The 24,251-nt window shown below is 39.0% G+C and overlaps 1 protein-coding gene across 2 annotated transcripts in view; it reads right to left on the reverse strand.

The window, feature by feature from the left end:
- Positions 1–580: 580 nt before the first annotated feature.
- The window catches only part of LOC136884691 (uncharacterized), a 44,378-nt gene continuing 20,707 nt past the window's right edge, over positions 581–24,251 (reverse strand). The window contains exons 3-8 of one of the 2 annotated variants that reach the window (XR_010861406.2): positions 23,044–24,184; positions 22,038–22,120; positions 20,605–20,766; positions 12,638–12,808; positions 9,159–9,376; positions 581–2,089 (exon numbers count right to left, since the gene is read on the reverse strand). Coding sequence is in view for 1 of the 2 variants with exons in the window: in XM_067156963.2 (XP_067013064.2) it covers positions 2,035–2,089; positions 12,638–12,808; positions 20,605–20,766; positions 22,038–22,120; positions 23,044–24,087 (1,515 nt within the window). In the remaining variant the exon portion in view is untranslated. The remainder of the gene's footprint in view (positions 2,090–9,158; positions 9,377–12,637; positions 12,809–20,604; positions 20,767–22,037; positions 22,121–23,043; positions 24,185–24,251) is intronic. The other variant, XM_067156963.2, reaches the window with a different exon arrangement.

Raw genomic sequence — 24,251 nt, forward strand, 5'->3', positions numbered from 1 at the left:
AGAGTCATGAGAGCTTGAGCAACTATCGCTGAATAGTTTCTTAAAGATACTAGGACGTCCAGATTGAAAATAATTGCTCTGTTCCTCCACGGTGATCTTGATAATGGGTACTGATGAGATTCTATTTTTCTCGAGTAAAGCAAGCTCAGCCCTACAAATTGCGGTCAAAAATAATGGTTTAATTCCTGCAATAATAAGTGCAGCATCAGTGGATGTTGTGCGGTAGGCGCGGGAAAGGTGGTGGTGATTATTGTTTTAAGAGGAAGTACAACTAGGCAACCATCCTCTATATAACACTAATCAGAGAGAAAAATGGAAGGGATCCGACACTTCGAAAAATGAAGATATCGGCCAAAGTAAGACAAGGGCCACGAAGGGCATGAAAATGAAAGACTCCCTAGTCCTTGCAAACCTAATAGCGTCGGGGTCGGAAAAGAACAAGAGTTGACCAAGGGAGGTCGGATAGGACAGATGAAAGTGAGGAGCCAGACACAAGTAAGTGGAAACAATGCCAGGACTCAGCTGAGGGCCCCGTGGTCGCCAACCCACGCTCCAAAGTTCAGAGCCCCTGGGGCCCCTTTTAGTCGTCTCTTACGACAGGCAGGGGATACCGTGGGTGTTATTCTACCGCCCCCACCCAGGCGCGGGAAATTAGAAGAGCAAATCCTCTTTGAAGTTGCATTAAATTGTTTTGAGCCCATTTCTTTTCCAGTACAAAGCGGTTTTGAGCCCATTTTTTTCCAGTAGAAAGCGGAATGAAGAGGCACAGTATAAAACCAATGGTATAAAGGCTGTGTTGTAGATTACTTGCAGTACGTCAGAATTGAGTCCCCATGAAGGCCTGCAAGCAACAGTTATATCTTATATGAATTTGCTGGCTTTGTTTTTCAGCGTATGAAAGTGAGCCCTAAAAGTGAGCGAGGTGTTTATCCCGCATAACCCCTAAATATAGGAGATGATCTTAAAAGGTTATTCTGTGACCATTCATAATTATTTTTGGATTTTTCCCTTTCTTTTAGTGACTACCATAGCATACCAAACTGGAGTTTGTTGTTCCCCCCCCCCATTGTGGAAGATATCAATGTTGCATTTGCACGTGCTTTGAGTTCCTGTACATTGTCAGCTTCGATTAGAAGAAGGGCATCATCGGCGTAGGCAATGACATCACACCCTGTCGGGAGAGGCTGCCGCAGGACATCATACAAAATGTTCCAAAATCCAGGACTGCAACTGGATCCCAGTGGACACCCCCTGACTACATGTTTGGTACTGGCTGCAGTTTCAATTTTAAGTGTAACTTTTCGATTATGAAAGTACGCTTGTATTATCTTATATAAATTTCTGGGACATTGTTTTGTCTTTAACTGAGATAAAATTTTAGGCCACCAGGCATTATCAAAAGCACCTGTTATATCCAGAGAGATTAAAATAGCTACCTTTTTCAATGAAAAGATTTGTTGGATCCATCTAACTACATCAAGGACGACGTACTCAGTGGGTTACGTTTGGAGGGCCGCGCAACAGATTCGATTTTACCGGCAATAGTGGGATTCGTTCTAACTTTAGGGGTAATCTTGAACAATTGACAATATATGAACATTTTTCTTCGTGATGAAAAATTATCTGGAGTAAAATAAAACTGAATACGCAACACATGGAAAATTAATGCTCAGTTAAGGGGTTAACTACTAGTTCATATAACTGTTAACATACATATAATTTAAATGACTTGCCAGCAAAATGCTGTCAGTGAACACTACTTCACATGGATAGCACTTACTGCACGCCTTCAGTTGGACGGCAAGAGAAGAGTTCATAGGATGACCAGCAGTGTATGCTTGTTTGAAGAATCCTCCAAATAGTGAAGGCGAGGTGATGTCACTGGATCCAGGAGTGCGCTCTACAGTTGTTCTTATATATGTAAATACCACAGGATGAGTTTCTGAAAGAACTGACAGTAAACTCGCTTTCAAAAAGTCCATTGGAGTGTTGCCAAGGTGGATCTGTGGCTGCACTAACGGACCTCCAGGCACTTCACAAGAGGATGAGTGTTAACGAGCGGTTCATCCGACAGAGTTGTTCTGTAAATCTGAAAAAAATAAACAGATTAGCAAGTAAATCATAGTAAAAAAATATAAAAAATAAATAAATAAAATTCCTATCTCAAAGGAGTCACTGATGATTCAGTTAAAATGCATGAATGGCTTACAGCATTTTAAAACCGAAAATTGCATTATGAATGTAAAACTCAAAATACTGAGTGTCACAGAGGGCATCAGTGCCTATTTTGAAAGTTCCTGTTAGGCCAAGGCAGGCACAATTTTCAGCTTACCTGGCGTAGAACCAAATATATACACCCTTGTTTTTGTACAGAATATGTTGATGTTTAGTAACTCATAATTCATTCCACAAGATTTGCATATACACGTTAATATATATTATACATACAGATATGAGAAAATGTATTTATTATACATTATATACATAAGAAAAATGGTGCCTTCTGTGCAAAGTGCCCAGCAACACCAAAAAAGTGTACCAAGTGCTTCACTTCAAAACACGTGAAAAAAGGATTGAACATGTAAAAAGCAACATTGTCATTGCTTGAGTTATGTATTTTACTTGCCTAAATTATTCAAAAAGATCAGCAAGTGATTCACAGCCAAAAATCAGGAGTTCCCTGGCTAAGGTTGAAAAAGGAAGAAGAATCAGTAAGGGAAGTTACTTCATTCAAGAGAGAGAGAGCATGCTAAATGATGTTTTTCAAATAATATTTTTTAATGTTTTGATGCTATTACATTAATTGGTTGCCAGTCATAATCTCTTCTTCATCATCATCCATTCCCTTTTCCAGATACTCTCTGGGTAGGGTAGTGTACCGAAGCCCTTCACCTTACTTTATTTTTCCACCATTCCTCTTCTAGTACTTTATTGTTATTGATTTCTCTACAGTATTTGCAATACAGTCCACAACAGAGCTCCTCCATCTCATTTTTTTTTTTTACTAGTTGCTTTACATCGCATCGACACAGATAGATCTTATGGCGACGATGGGACAGGAAAGGGCTAGGATTGGGAAGGAAGTGGACATGGCCTTTATTAAGGTACAGCCACAGCATTTGCCTGGTGTGAAAATGGGAAACCACGGAAAATCATCTTCAGGGCTGCCGACAGTGAGGTTCGAACCCACTATCTCCCGAATACTGGATACTGGCCACACTTAAGCGACTGCAGCTATCAAGCTCGGTCATCTCATTCTAGGACATCCCCTAGGCCTCTTTCCAGTCACTGTATCCATAAATGTTCTCTTTGGTATTCTCTCTCCTGGCATTCTCATGTGTCCAAACCATTTTAGCTTTACTATATCAATCTCTTCTTGAAGTTTACACACTCCCACGCTTTACCTTATTTCCTCATTTTGCATTCTATCTTGTCTTGTCTTTCCCTTTATGCTCCTCAAGAACCTCATTTCAGCTCCTTGTATTTTACTTTGGTTCCGCTTAGTTAACATCCAGGCTGCTGAAGCATAGGTCAGTATAGGTTTATAATAGGACGAGTATAAAACCTTCCTACACATCACTGGCACATCTTTGTTCCATACAATGTCTCTCACACACTGGTAGAAACTTGCAGACTGCTGTATTCTTATATCAATTTCTCCATCCAAATTTCCATTTTGTGATAACACACTGCCCAAATATTTAAAAAAAAAATGTCACTACTTCAAGAGGTTCATTTCCTATTTTTATCGCTCCCCTGGATTTTCTGTTACCTCTTGTCATGATCAAAGTCTTACTTTTCGCAGTACTAATCTTCATTCCAAAATTTCTTATCTCCTCATTCCATAAATCAACTTGTGTCTGCACTTCCTCTTCATTATCTCCCCAAACTACAATGTCATCAGCAATGAGGATAGACTTTACTTGCTCGCCCATCATCTTCTCCTTGATATTATGTAGAATTCTATCAATGATGATAAAGAGTAAGGGAGACAATAAACTTCCCTGTCTTAAGCCTGTCTCAACTCTGAACCATTCAGTTTGACCGACGTTGGTTCTAACACAGCTTTTGTAATTTTGATACAATGCTATTACCATCTGCATTGTTTCATTCCCAATCTGTGCCTCTGTCAATGTTTTCCATACCAAATTCCTTGGGACACTGTCATATGCCTTTTCAATATCTAGAAACATTACTACCATCATAATCTACATATATATAATAGGAGATTTGTTTGTACATTGCTCAGAATTTAAAAAGAATTGTATTTCTGTATCGGTCGTGTCCACAGTAACAAGGAAATGCACCTTTTCATTTTCCGTAATTTCTGTCGGTCTGTATGTATAATTACAATAAACAAGGTTTTAGGTGTACTGTCTGTATGTATTATTAAGAAATATAAATTTCATAATGATTGATCCGTAAATGAACTGTGATTACAATAGTATTTACGGTCTGCAATGAACTGCGAAATCCAACCATCTTCTACTTACTACTAATATATTTAGACTTCCATGCGCAACAATCAGTATCTTTCAAAGATTCTTAACACAGACGAGCTTTTCTAACATCATGTATACTGAATATGTGAATATCTTGAGAAAACAGCTTAACTTCGGCTCAATAGAACTTTAAATAGAAAGCAGCATATTTAAGGAGCCAGCCTTACTTGAACTTCTATGCATCATCCTTAACCAGCATTTTAAGAATCTCTACCAAAAGCACCTTTTAATATAGTGCAGCGCACCACCATTTTATGAAGCTCTATCAAATAGCAACTTTTTAACATAGTGCAGGGCATCTCTTGAACCTTAAACTTAATTCATACATAGTATGTACACATTTTTATGTCACTGACACTGCACTCTTAAAATGCTTGAACTTTCAAAAAAATTTATTTTATATAACCAGTTTTAACTTCAATTCTACAAGTAGTGCATACAGTTTTTGAAGACCTTTGTGTCCATACATTATTTTCTTGTATATATTTGTGTTATTTGCTTTAAGGCTGATGATGGCCTACAGTCAAGTCGAAACTAGTCCCTGAAATTAAATGTAATGTGAAACATTGTACAGTTTGTATTGAAAAGGTGGACCACTGTTGGCAGCCCTGAAGATGGCTTTGAATGGTTTCCCATTTTCACACCAGGCAAATGCTGGGGCTGTACCTTAATTAAGGCCACGGCCGCTTCCTTCCCACTCCTAGCCCTTTCCTATCCCATCATCGCCAGAAGACCTATCTGTGTCGGTGCGACGTAAAGCAAATAGGGGGGAAAAAAAAGATATACTATTGTATACATGCATCACGAGAAAATGGCAGAAGAGAATTAATTTAATGAAAATAGGTATGTAAAGTCGGGGAATAACTCGCTACAATCTAGGCCATAAATAATTTTATTCACGCTGAGTAAAATGGTAGTTTAAGGGAACGCCTTAAATTTAATCCTCAAATATTTATGTTATTAATGGTCCTATCGATAAATACTACATAACCAAAGTTATATAGAATTAAATTTCCGATCATTTATATCATACATTTGACTGTTCTGGCTATGATAACAGAGACATTCATGAATTTGTTTTTTTCTTCTTAAGTCCATATCAGCGCTGAGTAACGAGAAAATGGGTAAACAGATTTTAATGAAAATCGGTATGTGAAGTCAGTGATAAGGAACTACAGTCTACGCTATAAATAATTTTATAAGATGCCCTAACTGCAGAGAGTCGGAAGAAAATTCAATGTGAAGGCCTACAATACAGAAAGCTCATAAAAAAGATCAACAATAACTTTACCTTGACCACTGTTTGTTGTGATGTGCTTTGTCTTCTGCTGCTACTTATCTCCAATAGATGGAATTACTGCTGCTCACAGAGTATAACAGCCTTCCTGAATATTGGCGGGAAGCAGCTGGAGAGTTAGATCTCTTTTTTTCTTTAGCATACCATTCCTCTGGTTCATACATTTTCTGATACTACTGGTACATAACACACTGGTTCATCCTAGCATTCCAGCTATTCAAACCCACTCTGAGGCACTGATTAGAATGAGCAGTGTGCAAATGTAACGGAACAATGGTGGAGGATTGTTCGCTGCTGTCTGCAGCCTGGTCATTTCAGCACTGGTAACTTTGGACTGTTAAGACTGGCACCGTAGTACTATTAGTTAAAAGTGAGAAAATGTGCGGTTTTTCATTTGAACGAGTATTTTGTATGATAACCTTGCTTTTAATCGTGACATTCCTACTGACGTCATTGTTATGTCTTATGTTGACTTCAGTTAGGAAAACCACAAAGACAGTCTTTCTGAGAATTACGTAGGAAAGCATGGGTATATCAGCTAGTATGAATAAAATTAACAAATAACATTCTCAGAGACATTTCTGGGTTTATTAACTTAACCATTGTGGTTTGATTTTATAATGGTTCCTACTGACTACAATCTCTACTACAATAAACACACATTTGACACTTAAAATGAGCCTTGTCAATAGTTAAAGAGTTATTTCCTCAGCGTTTCCCCCCCCCCCCCACACTACAAACATCTGTTGGACCTCTTTACTTATTATTAAACACCAAAGTTCTAAACAACTCTTAATTGATATCTAATATGTTTCATAATAGAAATATATCACAAATGTCATAAAAGAACACTAAACTATACTATTCTATCTACAATCTTCTTAAAATGTCATCCTTGTCTATTACCTAAAAAATATAATCAATTTATTTTTAAAAGTAGAGTCTCTTAAAATTTTACTAAAATCTTCCAATTCAGAGATTACGGCAGTTAAATGTTGCTGGTATTTTGATCTGTCCTCGAGCACTCCCTACAGTGGTAGCCCTTCACTCCAACCTAAATGAATATGCTGTTGTCGATACATAAACATAATTGGCCTTGACCTTAGCATCGGGCCAGGTGCCTGTCAGCAGAACATTGATATCAGGATCAATATCTTTCTCCTCTATTAGCAAATTGGACAATGATTATTTCTGACACCCGAATTCCATCAGTTTTTCTATTTAAAGTTTAGTGCATTCTCCTTGCCCTTGACTTTCGTTGGTTGTCATCCAAATCAAAATAGACATGAACCCAGAAGTGCCAACCTTTGAATTGGATTATCAGTAATCGCCCTCCGCCCCCGAGAAAAATTTCGAGTGAAGTCTAAAGTATGCTCCTCCCTTCTCAATAATGACCCCCTTTTGCCCTTCCCTCTAGCAATCTATTCGAAAGTATATCATATTACACAATAACATCTGCTCACAACCTGTTAGTTCTGTGAAAAAACATTCCTTGTAGTTTGTTTCTCACGCAGCACCTGCTTTTCAGTGTAGTTTTTCCTGAAGCATCCTTCCCACTGTAATGACATTTTCGTCTTCTGAACCATAAGCGATTCCAGTGCAGATGTAAGCCTCACTTCTTTCTCAATCTTTCTGTCAACTGTCAGGTACACTTAACACAGCAAATACAACATTAATGAAGGATTTATAGTGGAGAAGAGCAGCGCCTGAGCTCCTTCATTCACAATGAATTTTACAACGTTTATGGGCAGCAACAAGAAGTCACGATCGAATAAGTATCGTTGCCCACTCACAAGCACTGAAACGAGGACGATTTAGGAGAAATGTTAAATCCTTCCGAGCCTTTTCCCTCCTTCGCTTTTTTTTTTTCGTAGAAAATTATTTTTCCTTTTTAATGTCCGCTTTTCCTTAAAAATTTCCCCTTTGACCGCAATTCCGTAATCGTGATGTGAAATCCATAATAACTATGGACAATCTGTAATAGTTGACACCTCTGCGTGAACCTGTCACCTTGAAGTCTCCAAACATATTGTAGGGAGAAGAAAAAAAAAAAAAAAAAGAAATTTTTTTTGCTAGCGGCTTTACATCTCACCGACACAGATAGGTCTTATGGCGACGATGGGATAGGAAAGGCCTAGGAGTTGGAAGGAAGCGGCCATGGCCTTAATTAAGGTACAGCCCCAGCATTTGCCTGGTGTGAAAATGGGAAACCACGGAAAACCATCTTCAGGGCTGCCGATAGTGGGATTCGAACCTACTATCTCCCGGATGCAAGCTCACAGCCGTGCGCCTCTAAGCGCACGGCCAACTCGCCCGGTAAAAAACAAAACAAAAAACAAAACACACACACCTCTGCATCATCGTCTATCAGTGACTTCCTCATTTTAAGTAATGTTATTAGCCTTTTACCTCCTCTAAAGAAAAAATTACAGGAGGTAAAAGGCTAATAACATTACTTAAAATGAGGAAGTCGCTGATAGATGATGAAGCAGAGATTTTTTTCCTGTCTTGTGTGCGCTCTAACTATGAGCAAGATGTGGAGAAGAGAAATAAATGGTGCTGCCCATGCTGCATTTGGACAACCATCACACCAAGTGTTCACGAATAAAGACCTGACCGTGAAGATGAAACTCATGGTGTACCATGCTGTTGTATTCACATTGTTGTATGGTTGTGAAACTTGGATCCTTTACCGACGTGAGTTGAAAAAGCTTGAACGTTTTCACCAACAAAAACTCTGATCGATCCCTAGGATCAAAAGGGAAGGCCATGTCACCAACATTGCCATTCTTAAGAAAGCGCATGCCGAGAGCATAGAATCGTCCATCACTGGTCATTAGCTTTGATGGATTGGCCATGTCCGTTGGATGAGTGACACCAGACTTCTACGCCAAACCCTGTATGGTGAACCAGACCTCATGGACCCCCCATGAGGCACTACAAGGACCAGCTTAAGCATACTATGATGATGTGAGGTCTCAATCCACAAACCTGGGACACGCTTGCTCAAGACCGTACAATTTGTAGCCAGACTATCCCTGCTACTGTCAATCTGTTTGAAGGGGAATGACGCCGATGTGAAGAGGCCAGGGCGGAAGCACAAGAACTCCATGCAGCACAACCACGCTCTCCTCTTACAATTCTGTGCAATCTGTGTGGACGCTTATTCCATGTTAAAATTGGTCTCTTCAAACATCGAAAGTTCATATACAGACAGTAGTGAATTTATTGGAAGAAAATTATTCCAAAACGAGTTAAAGCAGACAACTATTTTTCTATTACTTTTTCCACCATTTTCAACAGTTCTGAAAGGGCTATTCCTCTACACCTTCTTTGTTCAAAGAAAGAATAAAACTAACCTTCTCCAACAGATGAAAGGCTTGCTGCTGCTGCGGGAGTGCAGACGACCCCTCCTGAAGAAACCACGTTCCTGCTGTCTCCTGAGGTCTGCGACGAGCGAGTCTGAGCGGCACAACTCTCAGAAGCAGGAGAAGTTGGGTGATGTCAGGTTTGACTGCTTACGGAAGATGCACCAATGTTCAGTGCAGGAGAACTGCTTGGACTCTGTCTGCCAACACTGTGTGTGACATATATTATTAGACAAAGAGCTCACATGAGGAACACCAGACAACATTAGCTAGCCACACACTTGGATTCTTCCCTGTCATTCTTTCCTCTCAAAGTCTTTCCCTTCTTGAAATAAAGGAGATAAATCCACCATTGCCACCAAGCATATCTTTATTTCTATCATGATCCGATTTTGTATAGCCTGCTGTTCTGCGCATGAACATCATTTCACGTGCTGTAATTCTGGAAAGGTCTTGAGTTCTTATTGTCCATGCCTCTCTGCTGTAGCAAAGGGCTTGTCTGGCTGAAGTGTTATAAAGATGTGAGTGTGTGCTTTTGGACAAGAGGGCTTCATAATGTGATTTATAATTCTTGTTGTTCTGGTAAACTTGGTTAATTTTGCACAGATATAAAATTCCCTTTGGTAAGATCAATTGTATCCCAAATAATAATAATAATAATAATAATAATAATAATAATAATAATAATAATAATAATAATAATAATAATAATAATACTAATAATAATAATAAAATAATAATAAAATAATAATAATAATAATAATAATAATAATAATAATAATAATAATAATAATAATAATACTATCAACAACATCATCATCAGCTATCATATGCATTTTAATGCGATGCCATCTCGGCTATCTCTGAATTTTGATGTTCTATTTAACTCCACCGGATGGCAGTGTGAACCAGATCTCTGTTGGGTGATCTCTGGCAACGTTTTAATTAATTTTGTATGGAAAACACCAAATGTGATGCAATTTTTCTGCCTTTAAAAAGCAAACTACTGAATTTTCAAAATTTTTTATGCAATCTTGAGATACTCTACTAAAGACATGTTCTAGGGAAATGCCAGCCGAGGCAGAAAGATAAATGCAATATTTAGGTAAGCAAGAATATGTACATTCTGACAAAAAAAATTTTCCACCAGTCGGTCATGAACTGGTTCACCACAGGCAGGGAAGAGAGCAAGCGCGCCTTCCAAACGTGTGGTGTGTGTTACAAGTGGAGATTATGACTACTGCTGCAGTGACTTCTATGAAATAAAAAGTGATAAAGATATTGTACAAAAAGCTGCATCCTCAGGAAAGTTCACATAGTCCATGTTGAAACCCATAGCTGGACTATCTTCATCTAGCACCCAGGGAGTCCAAGGTAAAGGTATATTTTGTCAAAATGTCCCAGTTATCTAGTTTTTTCTCTATCTCTCTATTTCTGATACACTGAAACCTCGTTAGGATGCTTCTGCAGGGGACGAAGAAACAAATAGTGTTAAGTGAGAAAACATACTATCAAATATCCCATTAAAAACTCTCCAATAGGGAGATAGTGTCACTTTATACGTTAGTACATTTTACATTGTGTATGTAGTGTTTCAGGAGATAAAGGACAGCACTAAAAAGTGCGAAAAAGTCTGGAGAGCAAATTTCAATAATTCTCTACTGGAGCCTGTTAAAGTAACAAGAGGCTATTAAAAGATGTGAAAAATATGGAAGAATAAATATGACATTTGTTTGCCCTTGGGCATAAAAGTAGCTACAGAACCTATATATTACAGTAGATCATTTTCTTCCTAAAACAATTGTATAATGAATTGTTAGTTGAAGCCCTAGGTTTTTGACCAGTGGGTAATTAAACACTGTTTTCTAGTAATTTTGTTTGAGCCTGAATTTTTCGCGAGGTTATATTCGCCATGTGCAATTAAACGCTTTCAGCCGCCATCTTGAACACGAAACTTCAGCAGTAATCGCCATTCATTCGGACAGACTCAGCGGTGCCATCTGTCAAACTAGCAGTTTTTATGTTTGTATGAATGGTACACCGCTTTACCATCGCCTGCATCTTTACGTAACTTTTTAATGGGATAGGCCTACAGTATACGGAAGCCTTATTACTTAACGACACCCACAAATGACCTGTCGAAGATCTGCTTTTACTGCACTATAGACTTATTTTAACTTCAGTCGTACCACACTCATTTAAATCATCTTATCACAAGAGCAGTTGTTGGCATTACCTTCAATTTATTGTGTTGAGTGGTAAAAAGAAGTGAAGTGATTATTTGTCGAGCGACAGCCTACTTACGAACTAATAAGATAATCGTGAGAAGTTCAGTAGCGCGGTACATACGGTATCTGTCTTGTGATAGCCTAGCTATGGACAAGAACAGGGTTGTGAAACCAATCACTAATGAAGAAAAAGATTAAAATCCTTCAAGAAGTAGATAGGAATCCACAACTTAGCACGTCGAGTTGGCACGAACATTAAAACCTTCTACTCTGAACACTATTTAGGGTAACCAAAACAAAATTGAAAATGCGTTTCAGCCAAATAGGAACGGAAAAAGAAAACTAGTGTGCGAAGGAAAGTTTCCAAAGTTAATAAATAAATTTCTAACTTCTGACTGGAATACGAAATAGGCTACAAACACAATCAAGCGCAGGGGTTATTCAACAATCTCACTGACAACAAAGACCGTTCCATAGAACAAAGATCGTAGAACAAAAAATAAACCACTTTTCCCTTTGATAAAATCAAATATCATAGATATATCTCTCAGTCATGACCATCCAACAACGGCTGCATGGTTGCTAGAGTTACACTTCCGTTACATATTTTGGTAACTTCCGTGATGCCTAATTTCGAATGACTCCCAGCATAAGCCATGTATGTCAACAGGACAGCTTTGTAAAAAAAGAGAGAAATGCAAGCAAACTGAATTCAGCGCTCCTAGCCCCAGTGGAATCTATTGCTGCGCCTTAACTTAGCACTATCCTGTCTTTGCTGCCAATCAATGACTCAAAACTCAACTTTACCTAAACTAACAGTTTGCCCCTCAAGCCGCAATATACTCTGTGTTCGAGAATTCATTGTTATTTTCTCTTATTGCGCAACTTTCTCCGACCGACTCGTGGCGAGGGCTCTTATCTCTGTTGGAAATCACATTCTGTACACAAGGGATGACAAAGAACATTTTCAGGTCTGGGGAATATATGATTGTACTAAGCGGTAAAGGCGAAAAATTGTGACGTGTTAAGTGAGGTATTTTTTATACACATTTAATACGATGGGCGTCGGGACTTCAAATTTACGACACGCTAAGAGGGAAAACATGTTAATGAGGAACGTACTAACAAAGTTTCACTGTATATGGTAACCCTAAATAAATAAATTCAGTATGTAAAATTTTAGACCTTTATAAGAGAGAGAGAAATTAAAGAAAGAAACAAAGGAGTCCATTAAATACTTACCGAGTAACTCCACCCGTTCTTATATAGCGTCGGAGAGTAGTTCTCGGCAGGTTGTAGTGTTTGGCTGCCTTCGTGGATGACATCTGGCCAGACAGAACTACTGCGACAGCTTCATCCATGACATCTGCATTCCACTTCTGGCTCTGGGGTTCTCGCCCTTCCATCTTCGAGCTATGTGCACAAGATTTCAGTGAGTTGAATAATATTGTAGGTTCTAAATCATTATTCAAGTGTTCTTGCTCAGCTCAAATGAAAGCTTAGACATAGAGATTGAAAACAGCAACGTTGGGAGAATGGCTTGTTTTGTCAGTATAATGAATTCATTCCAAGGCTTTGGAACACTTACCGTATTTCACGGCATAATCGTCGCACTTTTTATACCAAAATTTTCGAAAAAATTGTAGGGTGCGACCATTATACGATGAATATTTAATACCAGTATTTGTATTACTCAAAAATGTATTTATAACTAAATTGTATTTGATACAAATTTAAGATGCACGTAATACTCGCGTTTATACATCAAAATAATTAAAATAGTCTAAAACAAAATTCATAATTTTTCGCAACAATTCGGCGAACGTTTTTCCAACCTGAAAATAAAAATGAACGTATTAAGTTAATTTGTCATTAATTTGGGTATTAAAGTTAAAATATTACACTTGCAAAAAATTATCGCTTTGTTGTGAAATGCGGACTTACCGGTACGCAATTTATTCCAAATCTTCGGTGTCGCTATCTGACGCGCCGTCCTCGCCTCTGTTAATACCAGTATCCGATTCTTCGTCTCCCTGCCACACTGCGTCAACTTCGGAACCGTCTAGTGCATTCGAAATCCCAGTCCTTTTGAAGCTCTTGGAGACTAGTTCAGGTGGTATAAGATCCCAACTCTTCTTCACCCACGAGCATAACAGGTCCAAGGGTGGACGCCTGATATTTCCGGCGGGCGTCAATTGCTGATCGCCGCTCATCATCCACTCGTTGTAAAATCGACGTAAATGGTCTTTAAAGGGTTTATTAACACATACGTCTAGTGGCTGCAAAGCAGATGTTAGGCCACCAGGAATGACTATCTGTCGTGTCTTATTTGTAGTGAGAATTTGCTTCACTTCGTTCACGAGGTGACCTCGGAAACTATCTAAAACAAGCAGAGCTGGTTGTTTTAGTAGTGCACCAGGTCTTCTATTCCACACAGTTTTAACCCAGTCCAGCATGAGTTCTACGTCCATCCAACCCTTTGGTTGCACTCGTACATGAATTCCACGGGGAAACTGTATATTCTTAGGCATCGTTTTCCTCTTGAAAATGATGTAAGGCGGCAACTTTCTCCCGTCAGCTGTAATGGCTAGCATTGCCGTGCATCGCAACTACTCAGTACCGCTGGTTTTCATTAATACACTCCGTGATCCTTTTAGCGCAATAGTGCTGTTGCGAGGCATATCAAAAAAGATTGGAGTCTGATCGGCATTACCGATTTGAGAAAGCAAGTACGAAGTTTCCTTGCGCAAACGTATGACAAATCGGTGAAAATTTACAATCTTGTCCGTGTAATCAGCAGGCAACTTTTGGCTTAGTGTTGTTCTCCTTCGCACTGACAGATTGCGTCGTCGCATGAACCCCTTAATCCACCCACGAGTCGCCTTAAACTGAGTTACCGGTATGTTGTGTTTGCGCGCTACCTCCTGTCCCTTAATTTGTAACATTTCATATGATACACTGCAGCCATTGTTACGTATTTCACTAACGTACCTAAACACTTCTTCGTCAATTACAGGAAACTTCCCTGTTTTAGGACCTCTAAACGCGCGTCTAGAAGGGTTTGTGCTTTTTCGCTTGTTTTTTACTTTCCGCCAGTCACGCACCAACTTTTCACTCACAGAAAATTTTCTTTCTGCAGCTCTGTTCCCGTGCTGTTCAGCGAAGGCAATTACGCTTAGCTTGAAGCCCGCAGAATAGTTTCTATATTTACCCATAATCGCTTATAAATGATTCACACGTTAATGTTTTGCGATATAAATGACTTTCCATAATTGTTCACTATTAAAACAAATTATTTCTGCAAACACCCAAAACACAAATTAAAAACTTAAATTCTCACGCACACATGTCTACAGTAATCACGTAAATCTGAAACAAATAAATGCATCTGTGATCTGTCCATTCCAGAGCAGCCAATACTGTTAGGCAGCAAGGAAGCATGCAACAATTTATCAGTTTAGCTCGTTGGTTGCGACACACTACTGCGCTTGCGCAAAGCTCGCAAACCGGAGCTCTAGCTAGCGCGGTGTAGATCTACTGTATAGTTGACTGTATTCCGAGACGTCAGTAACAAACATTCATTTTTTTCAATTTCTTTTAAACATACGGTAATTAGGTTAATATTTCTTCCCAGTTATTGATGATTTTACATTACATTACTGACGAGTTTATAAAATAAAACTTTAATAGCATTGGATACCGGTAATAATTATCTTGACTGCTTGGATAAAAGTTTTCATCCCATGCCCGGACACTTATGACGTAGTAGTAAGATAAGAGTCTAGCGATGACAACTGAGACATCGTAAATAATTCGGCTGAATAATTCCGTGGAAATCTGCGTTATCGTCTTGGATTTCACTTCGTGCGCAATAACACAGGAGCCGGCCCCATGGTGTAGGGGTAGCGTGCTTGCCTCTTACACGGAGACCTCGGGTTCAATTCACAGCCGGGTCAGGGAATTTTACCTGTATCTGAGGGCTGGTTCGAGGTCCATTCAACCTACCTAGCCGGTATTTCCTGGCGACGTTGCCGATAAGCGATAACTTACAGCCTTACGTATTTCAAATGGGAACTCATAATATGTAGGTGGTGAATAAATAGTACACTGTCTCGCGACCACGTTGTCAAACTGCCGATAGCCTACCGGTAAGCATAATATGTAGGTGGTGAATAAATAGTACACTGTCTCGCGACCACGTTGTCAAACTGCCGATAGTCTACCGGTAAGCCATGCGTCGTACATATACCGGTATTATTTATTTATACGTTGTGCAACATGTCGCAAACGTGACTGTGTTGCCAAATTGCCCATAAACCATACACGTATTTAAATTGTGCATTCATGTGCAACTTACGTTGCAGTTCCATTTACCTTTTTAACCAGATTAGTGAACAAAATCTGGACGTGCGACGATTATGTAATTAAAGGTTTAAAGTCCGATTTTTGTATTGAAAATAAAGGATGCGACGATTACGCGGTGGCGACGATTATGCCGTGAAATACGGTACTCTCATTTATGCTATTTTTACAATAAGTCAGCTAGTTCCAAGAGAAAATAACAAGAAGTCAGTTAAAATCAATGTTTTCTGATGACATTACACTTTGGAGAGAAAGAACAAATTAATGCAAATTAATGTATGGCACTAGAAAATGATGCGGAGGACAAGCTGCAGAAATGGAGTGAAGAGTTTAAGACATATGATTTAAATATCAACAAGGATAAGACGGCGGTGATGAAGTCACAGAGGGGAGATGACAACCATAAAACAGATGGACAAGTGTTTCATCGTTAAAGTACTAGGATAGTACAGTATCAAAAGACAACCTTCCTACGCACCATGATACGGAAGACCAGGAAGGACAAGTTCAGGAATGAAAAAGTCCGAGAGGAGGTGGGAATAGGAGACTTCCTACTACAGAGCATTCAGAAAGTAAGAAGTGGTTTGGCCATGTAAGAAGGATGAGTGCAAGCAGGATTGCAAGAAGGGAATATGGAAGAGAAGTAGAAGGAAAAAGACCAGTGGGCAGACCCAGAGGAAAATGGATTGATCTGGTGAAGAAGGATGTCGAGGAGAGAGAGGACAAGATTGGGAAAGATCACGAGAGAAAAGTGGTTCATGGACAGACAAAGATGGAGGGGGGCTCGTACACGACACCCAGGCAACTGGAGATACACTAGAACTTTGAGGAAACAATTTTAGCCAAATTTTCAACATTTGAAGATACTGTGTTTTGGATGCCAATATCTTTAGAATTAATGGTTATTCCAATTTTAGTATAGTCATTCATATTGTTAAACTATGAATGTGTTCATAAATTCTTATGTTTATATATTTTATTACTTTATTTTTAGAATTATAATTAAGCACAAATTTGTCAAAACAAATCAAATATGACAGGTCTTAACTTTGAGACGATTATATAGGCTGAGGATGCTTGAAATTCAAGCAAAATATGTCCCTATAAAATAACGTTGTAGCATTATGATCTAACAACATAAAACCAATTGTACTGAAAAGGTGGAATAAAAAATCACAATATTGTAAGCATACAACTGGAGATGGTCGATGATGATGATTATGATTATTACTAGGGAATAGAAAATTTTGGAATGAAGATTAGTGTCTCAAAAAGCAAGACTTTGATCACATCAAGAGGTAACAGAACAGACAGAGAATAGATAACAAAAGGAAATGAGACTCAAAGTAGTGCACAGTTACAGAGCACACAAGAGCAGCATTTTTTTTTTTTGTACAACAGATTGCACAAAGAAAGTACTGAGCAAACAACAGACTTTACCAGTGCACCAAGAGACAGTAATGGGTGTGGCCTCCGGAGAGGCCTGGTGCAGGACTATAGAGTTGATCTGTGTGTCTGTGAGGATGGGGCCCTACCTAGGATTAAATCTAATACTGAAGACGGCACAAACACCCTGTTCCCAACCCAGAGGAAATGACAAATGAAGGTTAAAATCCCCGACCTGAGAGCCCTCATATCAACCAGTTAACCATGGAACTGGGCAATGTACAAGCGATATGCAAGAAGATGCCCTTTTCATCATATTTTGTACCAATCTTTGCATATGGAGCCTGCTGAGAGAAAAATGAGCAGAATTCAAACAAAAGTACACGTAGCCCCTACAAGCTGCATCATTCACCGAAACATCAGGGACCACGATGCATTCGTCTGTGAGGTGACCTTGAGGACGGCTTTGTATATCGTTACTGCCACGTAACTTCAGTAGTGTCTAGTCCATTAAGGCCCAACGTTGCGTTAACGCAACATTTTATTTTGTCTTTGCTCCAACTTAATGTTTCAGTGAATTTTAATTTTAAGCATTGATATATTGAAAGGAAATCCTAGAAATATCGTTGATCCAGTTGTCTACACTAAATACATGTAATGGCATTTTTTCTGAATTTTTTAATATTGAAAAAAATCACATTTAATCAGGTTGATTTGAGGTTTTTTCAGAAATAGAATAGACATTTCGTGGTCTGTTTTTATATATTTTATATATTCAAATTTTGTAGACATACTTGTATGACAATAGGTCTTTTTTCCCCCCATAATGAATCTATCACAAGAAGCTTTTTTTAAAAATTTACAATAATGTTGCATTTACGCAACTTCGGGATTAACAAGGATGTATTCCTGGTTCATAGAATGCTCACTTGACTGTACTTTTAAACTGTGTTCCTTCCTTCCTTCCATGATGATATCGCAAGAAAGGTATGTTAAACTGTATTATAAAATTATTTTATAAATAGGACACATTTTTTGTTTGCTGTGGAATTGTGTATAACAGGATAAGGATAAGGCTAGTTGCTTTACGTCGCACCGACACAGATAGGTCTTATGGCGACGATGGGGCAGGGAAGGGCTAGGAGTGGGAAGGAAGCGACCGTGGCCTTAATTAAGGTACAGCCCCAGCATTTACCTGGTGTGAAAATGGGAAACCACGGAGAATCATTTTCAGGGCTGCCGACAGTGGGGTTCGAACCTACTATCTCCCGAATAGTGGATACTGGCTGCACTTAAGCGTCTGCAGCTATCGAGCTCGATAATTGTGTATAACAACCATCCTTCGTATTTATAATAGGATTTGTTTCTTTTCAGACATATCTCACATCTACCAGAAAACACTAACTGTGGCAGAACTCGTAGCTATCTTAGAAGAAGATGATGACTTTGTGAATGAAGAAAACAGTGACGCTATCTATATTCCACCTGACGTTGATGAAGTAACGAATGAAGAAGACATAGATGAAGACCTTCTTGTGGAAGAGGTACAAGTACGTGACGTGGCTGGTACCTTTGAAATACATATAAGTACTGAATAAGAACCGGAGTATGAACCTGGAGGGTCAGCTGTAGAGAAACCTAAAAAGAAAGCAGAAAGAAGGAGCAGCTCCCAAACTGGAGAAAAGTTGCTCCTGTTTATACTTCTTCACTAATCTCAGAAGAATTGGCCAAAATTGAAGAAATAAAAATCAATATAGGTGGTAATTCACCTTATGAAATATTTTCATTGTACTTTGATTCACAAGTTTTCTGCAAAAGATGGTTGATTATACAAACAAATGTGCTCACGATAATAACCGCCATTCCTTCCGGCTAAGCACTGTAAGGCTAAAGCGATTCATGGAAATAATGATCCTTTCTGGATATCACACTTTGCCGTTTATGAAGTTGTACTGGTCGAAGGACGAAGACAAAGGACTAACAATTGTTAGAAAAGTGTCAATTTCAAGTTAATTTCATTTTTTAACATTGAAGACAAAAGTTTCTGCAAGAAGTGAGGTCAATTTGTGTAAATAGTATACATATTTATATCTTTTGCATTCCAAAATAGTCCTCAAAAAGACACTGGGTTCTTCCATTTTTTTATTTTTATTTTATTTTTACATTTTTTTCAGTTTCTGATTTGAGTTTTGTAATCTACCACGTGATTTTATGGCTGATGAAATCTCAAATAGAGAAGAAACATGCCCCTAAATATTTTTAATATGTTTTTAATTAAATAGTTCACTTGTAAAGTGACGTGTGTTGATTGAGTGCACCAAAATCTAACATTGTTTCTTAGTTTTAACTGTATCAATACGGATCTACAAGATGAAGTTTGTAAATTGTACTGGTAAAGCTCCCGTCGAGCCTTCGTGAACAGACAATGTCATAGAGGCTACAGATTCAACATGGAAAGTCAAGCATGAGGGCACAGGTGCCTGGCATTCTTCAGTTTGGATTGTTTGCTTATACTAATGACAATGAGTCAGTTCTTGCATATTATTCTGACTAAATTTTAAAAATTATTTTTTGGACATTTTGCACTTAGGATCCCATTACGCCATCACCTCGCTAACAAACTACTTCGATGTCTCAGCGCAGACGTTCTGCGATAGCATCAACCAATAAACGTGAAGATGAGCACGTGCTCATGTTTACAATATGACTGGTTTTCTTGCCAACAGCGGTATATGTGCATTATTCAACAGATGAATATTAGATTTAAAAACACCTTAATATTTACACAACTATACATTTCACAAAAGAATTAATTGAAAACTTATATGATGGCGGGAAAATTATGCAAATTTTTATTTTCCCCAAATTTCAATTTCAAAATTAAAGGAACAGAAAATTATGCAAGGAGTAATATTAAATGGGTGGATAGGGTGTATACACGTTATAAATAAAAATGATTTGATATGAGGATATTCTCATTTTTCTGGGAACATGTCTGTCATTCTAAGTCCATTTAAATACTTTCACTTAGTCTATGGAAAATTTACCAACAAAGTAAAATACAGTATACACTGTGATACATTATTGAAGGACAGTGTTAAGCATATTGAACGTTGGTATTCACCAAGATTTGTATTTTCTGCATGGTCAGGTTTAACCCTCTACCCTTTCCAAAGAGTCAACAAAAAATTCTTATATATCAGGACAACCCGTGACTGTTAAGGGTTAAATGTTACATTATATACAGTATATAATGATCTTTAATGAACATTAATATACATTTTTAAAATGATTTATATGATTATCTCATAAGGTCAAGCAGAGTTGAATACAACAAGAAGTAATTGGCAGTAATTGTCTTGTCCAAAAAGAAAATTTGCATTATAGCAGGTTTTTTTTTTCCTTCTTTTAACTATACCAGGCAGAATTGGATAAAAATTGCGTGAGTGAAGCTTACTCACTTGGTCACCCCACCTGGCTGGAGGTGCCGGCGTAGAGTCGTCCTCGGCAGATTGAAATGCTTGGCAGCTCCTGTAGAGGACATCAGTCCGGATCGGACGGCTGCTACAGCTTGCTGCATGATCTCTGCATTCCACTTGTGAGTGTGAGAGCCTTCACATACCCTGTACAGATTATTCTATTAAAGTAACAATTCATTGTACCTCATATGCTTAACTTCATCTAGAAACAAATATTACAATATACACTATCTAATCAAAACTTTGTTACCTACTCAAAATTGTCCCTTCATTGTTTACTACTATTATTATTAACAAATACATCATAATTGGAAAATATCCTGTTGGCAATCATCACTTACAGCAGCGTAATAATAAAGTAAAGTTAAAACATAATAAAACAACAACAAACAATTTCATGGAAAGAAAATATTTTAAAAAATTACTACTAATTTAATATTCTAAGCGCTAGTTCTACCACCCACGGGTAAAGTAGCGCGTAACTCGCCCTCCGCGTAAAAGGTATTTCCGTTCGACCACTCCCAGGTAGCGCAATCGGCAGCATAAATTGTAGTTACCCAGCACGTAATTTATAAGCGTTTATAAGCCACTTCGAGGGCCCGATAGGACTATACCTTTATAATACGAATATAAAGGGTCCGTTATTGGACATTATAAATTTTCCACCCAACTCATTGCCGGTTGCCAGCGTTTCGTCCCAATGTGCTAAGCTGGGCTCATCAGTTGGTAAACAGCACACCCACCAAGACGCATGGCTGGTGCACACTGTGGAGGCCACTGCGTAGGCTATTTGGAGCCACCGGCAGTGCCAATGCACTATGAGAGACTTTGTCTAGTTACCAAAAATTGATGCCTGCTTGGCCATCACATGATATAGATGTTGATTCCCCAACGGACCACAGTTTGTTGCAGTCAAGTCTTCCTCTTTCCACTTCACAATCACAGCCATGCAGTTAGCAAGGGTAAGGTGACAAGGGCAGAAATGGCCAAGTCCGAATGCTTACTGATGTGGCAACCAACAACCATTTTAAGTTTGAAGCCATTCTACAGGTAACTCACAGCAGTGAACAACACTGATCTCTGAGCCCTTTTTTATAGCAACAGCAGCAGCTGTAATAACATCCAGGCTCTAGTTTATGCATACAGCAGTGCATCTGGATACTTCTCATTAGACAGTGTTTTTATCTTACATCTGTCCTTTCTGAAATCTTTCCTAGGACTGGTAATGATGAATATAGATTTACTGGGCTTTATTGGAAGACAACCAGATCCCCAGGTAGTGAATACCAAAAAACACAACACCAGGAGAGAACCCACCTATTCATCCTTGAATCCCCTTTCTAGAGCGTCCTTTTCCAACACTTTATCCTATTATGTATCCCTCTTCATGTTCCAATCTGTCTGATGCTACTCACCGCCTTTCTACATCCTTAGTTCCCACTCCTGAACAGGAGTTGTGGTACTCTTCAGTAACCAGCTTATCTTGGCCACCTCCAGTCTATAAAATGAAGAAGAATATTTCACTATTCTCTTCTGATGCAATGTTATCACTGAACATCATATCCTGAAAACAAAAAATTAAAATAAGGATTAAACAGGAAACTTACACCTTAAACTGCCAATAAATCATGCAAACAGCAGACAAAAGATGGTACGTGTTCACTACGCTTTAGAAGGTCAATTACAAAGAAAAGATAGAGAATTTCCACAGATCTGTTATCGGTCTGCAACAGAAAAATTTGTAAGTACTCTTGAAGATTAGTAATGCAGACCGGACGCCAGTATATTTTGAAGTGCCGCTAGAGTATAGGCAACTAATAAAGCTTACGATGTGAGGAATTCTTATTCTTTTGTAGTTTTTCCACACCCTTGTGGGGTCGCGAGTACTAACTGGGTCAGATACATACAGTACATATGGCCAGTTTACGGCCAGATGGCGCTGCCTGCTACCAACCCTAATCAGAGGGCTGCATTCACTACTGCTTGAGGATGGTTACCCAGATGTACTTTCTCTTAAAACAGTGATCAACGCGCAGTTTTGAGCTAGCGGGTTCAAACCCCACTGTCGGCAGCCGTGAAGATGGTTTTCTGTGGTTTCCCTTCACCAGAGTTGAAGGGAAGGAGACCTAGAGGAAGATCGAGTGACAGATGGCTGAAAGGTGTAAAGAGAGCATCGAGGCAAGATGAGGGAAATGGACAAGAGCAAGAGAAGAGAAGTGGTGGATGGACATAAAACAATGGAGAGGCCTATGTTCCAAGCAGACCTATCCTGTGGTTGGAAACTGCTCCAGATGATGATGAAGATGATAATGACCAATGGGACTAAACAGGAACTCGAAAAGGCTAAATTAAGCCCCAAAAAGGCTAAGTTGGCAATACTGCCAGATAACTAACAAAAGCTGTTACTACAAAAATCTTTACCTGGGAGCCGATGCAACTAGCAGACTGCGTAGCGAACTGGACTATGGACAGGAGTTCATCTTCTGCAGGCCCCAGTTGCGTCTTCACAGCCTGGTAGGGGATGATAGCATGTTGTATTTGACCAAGAACGTCTGAATTTTCATCACCAGAGCACCCTTCCATCTTCACCTGGCGGTACACAAGGATGCCAGGCTCTGCTGACAATGCAGCTACTTCCTGTGCCTGGCTGTTAGAACTCACTTCTATCTTAACCGTCTGAAACGGGATGACATTCTGTGGCAGTACCTCTAGCTTACCATCATTAGAACACAATTCACCCCGATAAGAAAACACCGTACCAGACTGAATCACCTGAGGAATCTCTTTACTAACTCCTGGCGCAGCCCGATATGAAAAGAGGTCTGTCCGCACGTTCTGTAAATCATCTGTCGAGGAGCCCTCGCTAGCATTAACCTCTGTCTTCACAGTCTCACACGGGAACACTATAGATGCCGGATTTACCTCCGGCAACTGCTCCTTATTACTTTCACTGTTTTCTACCGGTTCTATTTTCACGAACTCACAATTAACTATGGCAGGGTCCTCACGTTGCAACCTTGCCTCCTTTGTTAAACTCAGCTGCTTCTTCAAAGTCTGATAGGATGGAATATGTTGCTCAAGCTGCTGCATTATCACTTTTTTGTTTAACACATTTACCAAATCGTGACTGTTCACGTCTGCTCCAACTAACTTCTTGCCACCTGCGAGTGTGAATACTGCAGAGTCCACACCAGAAGTAATGTCTTCTGGTCTTTTTAATTTTAACTGAACTACATTAGAGTCTAGAAACTGAGGTAGCGACTCGAGAATGTCACTGCTCTTTACTGTTTGGATGGAAAGAAACCCTGGTTCTGTATGAGCAACTGCAGACAGTGCAACTTTCTCTGAAGAACAATTTGCATTCTTATCTTGGACGGTTGGGACTTCTGTATCTAACAGTGGAAATGCCTCTTCTGAATCTTTATCTGAACTAGTATCTGTAACTCCTGCTTGGAATGGATACATGTTGCAATAAGCTGGAGGAAGAAGTGTCACACTGAATGGGAAGCTGATAGCCTGCAGTAGAAGCTTCTCATGATTCTAAGAACCAGAACAGCAATGCCTGTCAAGATAAAACAAATAATGTTACATGACAAGTCCTTTAATTTCTTTGTGATAAAACACCTCTT

This window comes from Anabrus simplex, chromosome 13 (assembly GCF_040414725.1).
Source record: "Anabrus simplex isolate iqAnaSimp1 chromosome 13, ASM4041472v1, whole genome shotgun sequence".
In the NCBI taxonomy this organism is placed as follows: domain Eukaryota; kingdom Metazoa; phylum Arthropoda; class Insecta; order Orthoptera; family Tettigoniidae; genus Anabrus; species Anabrus simplex.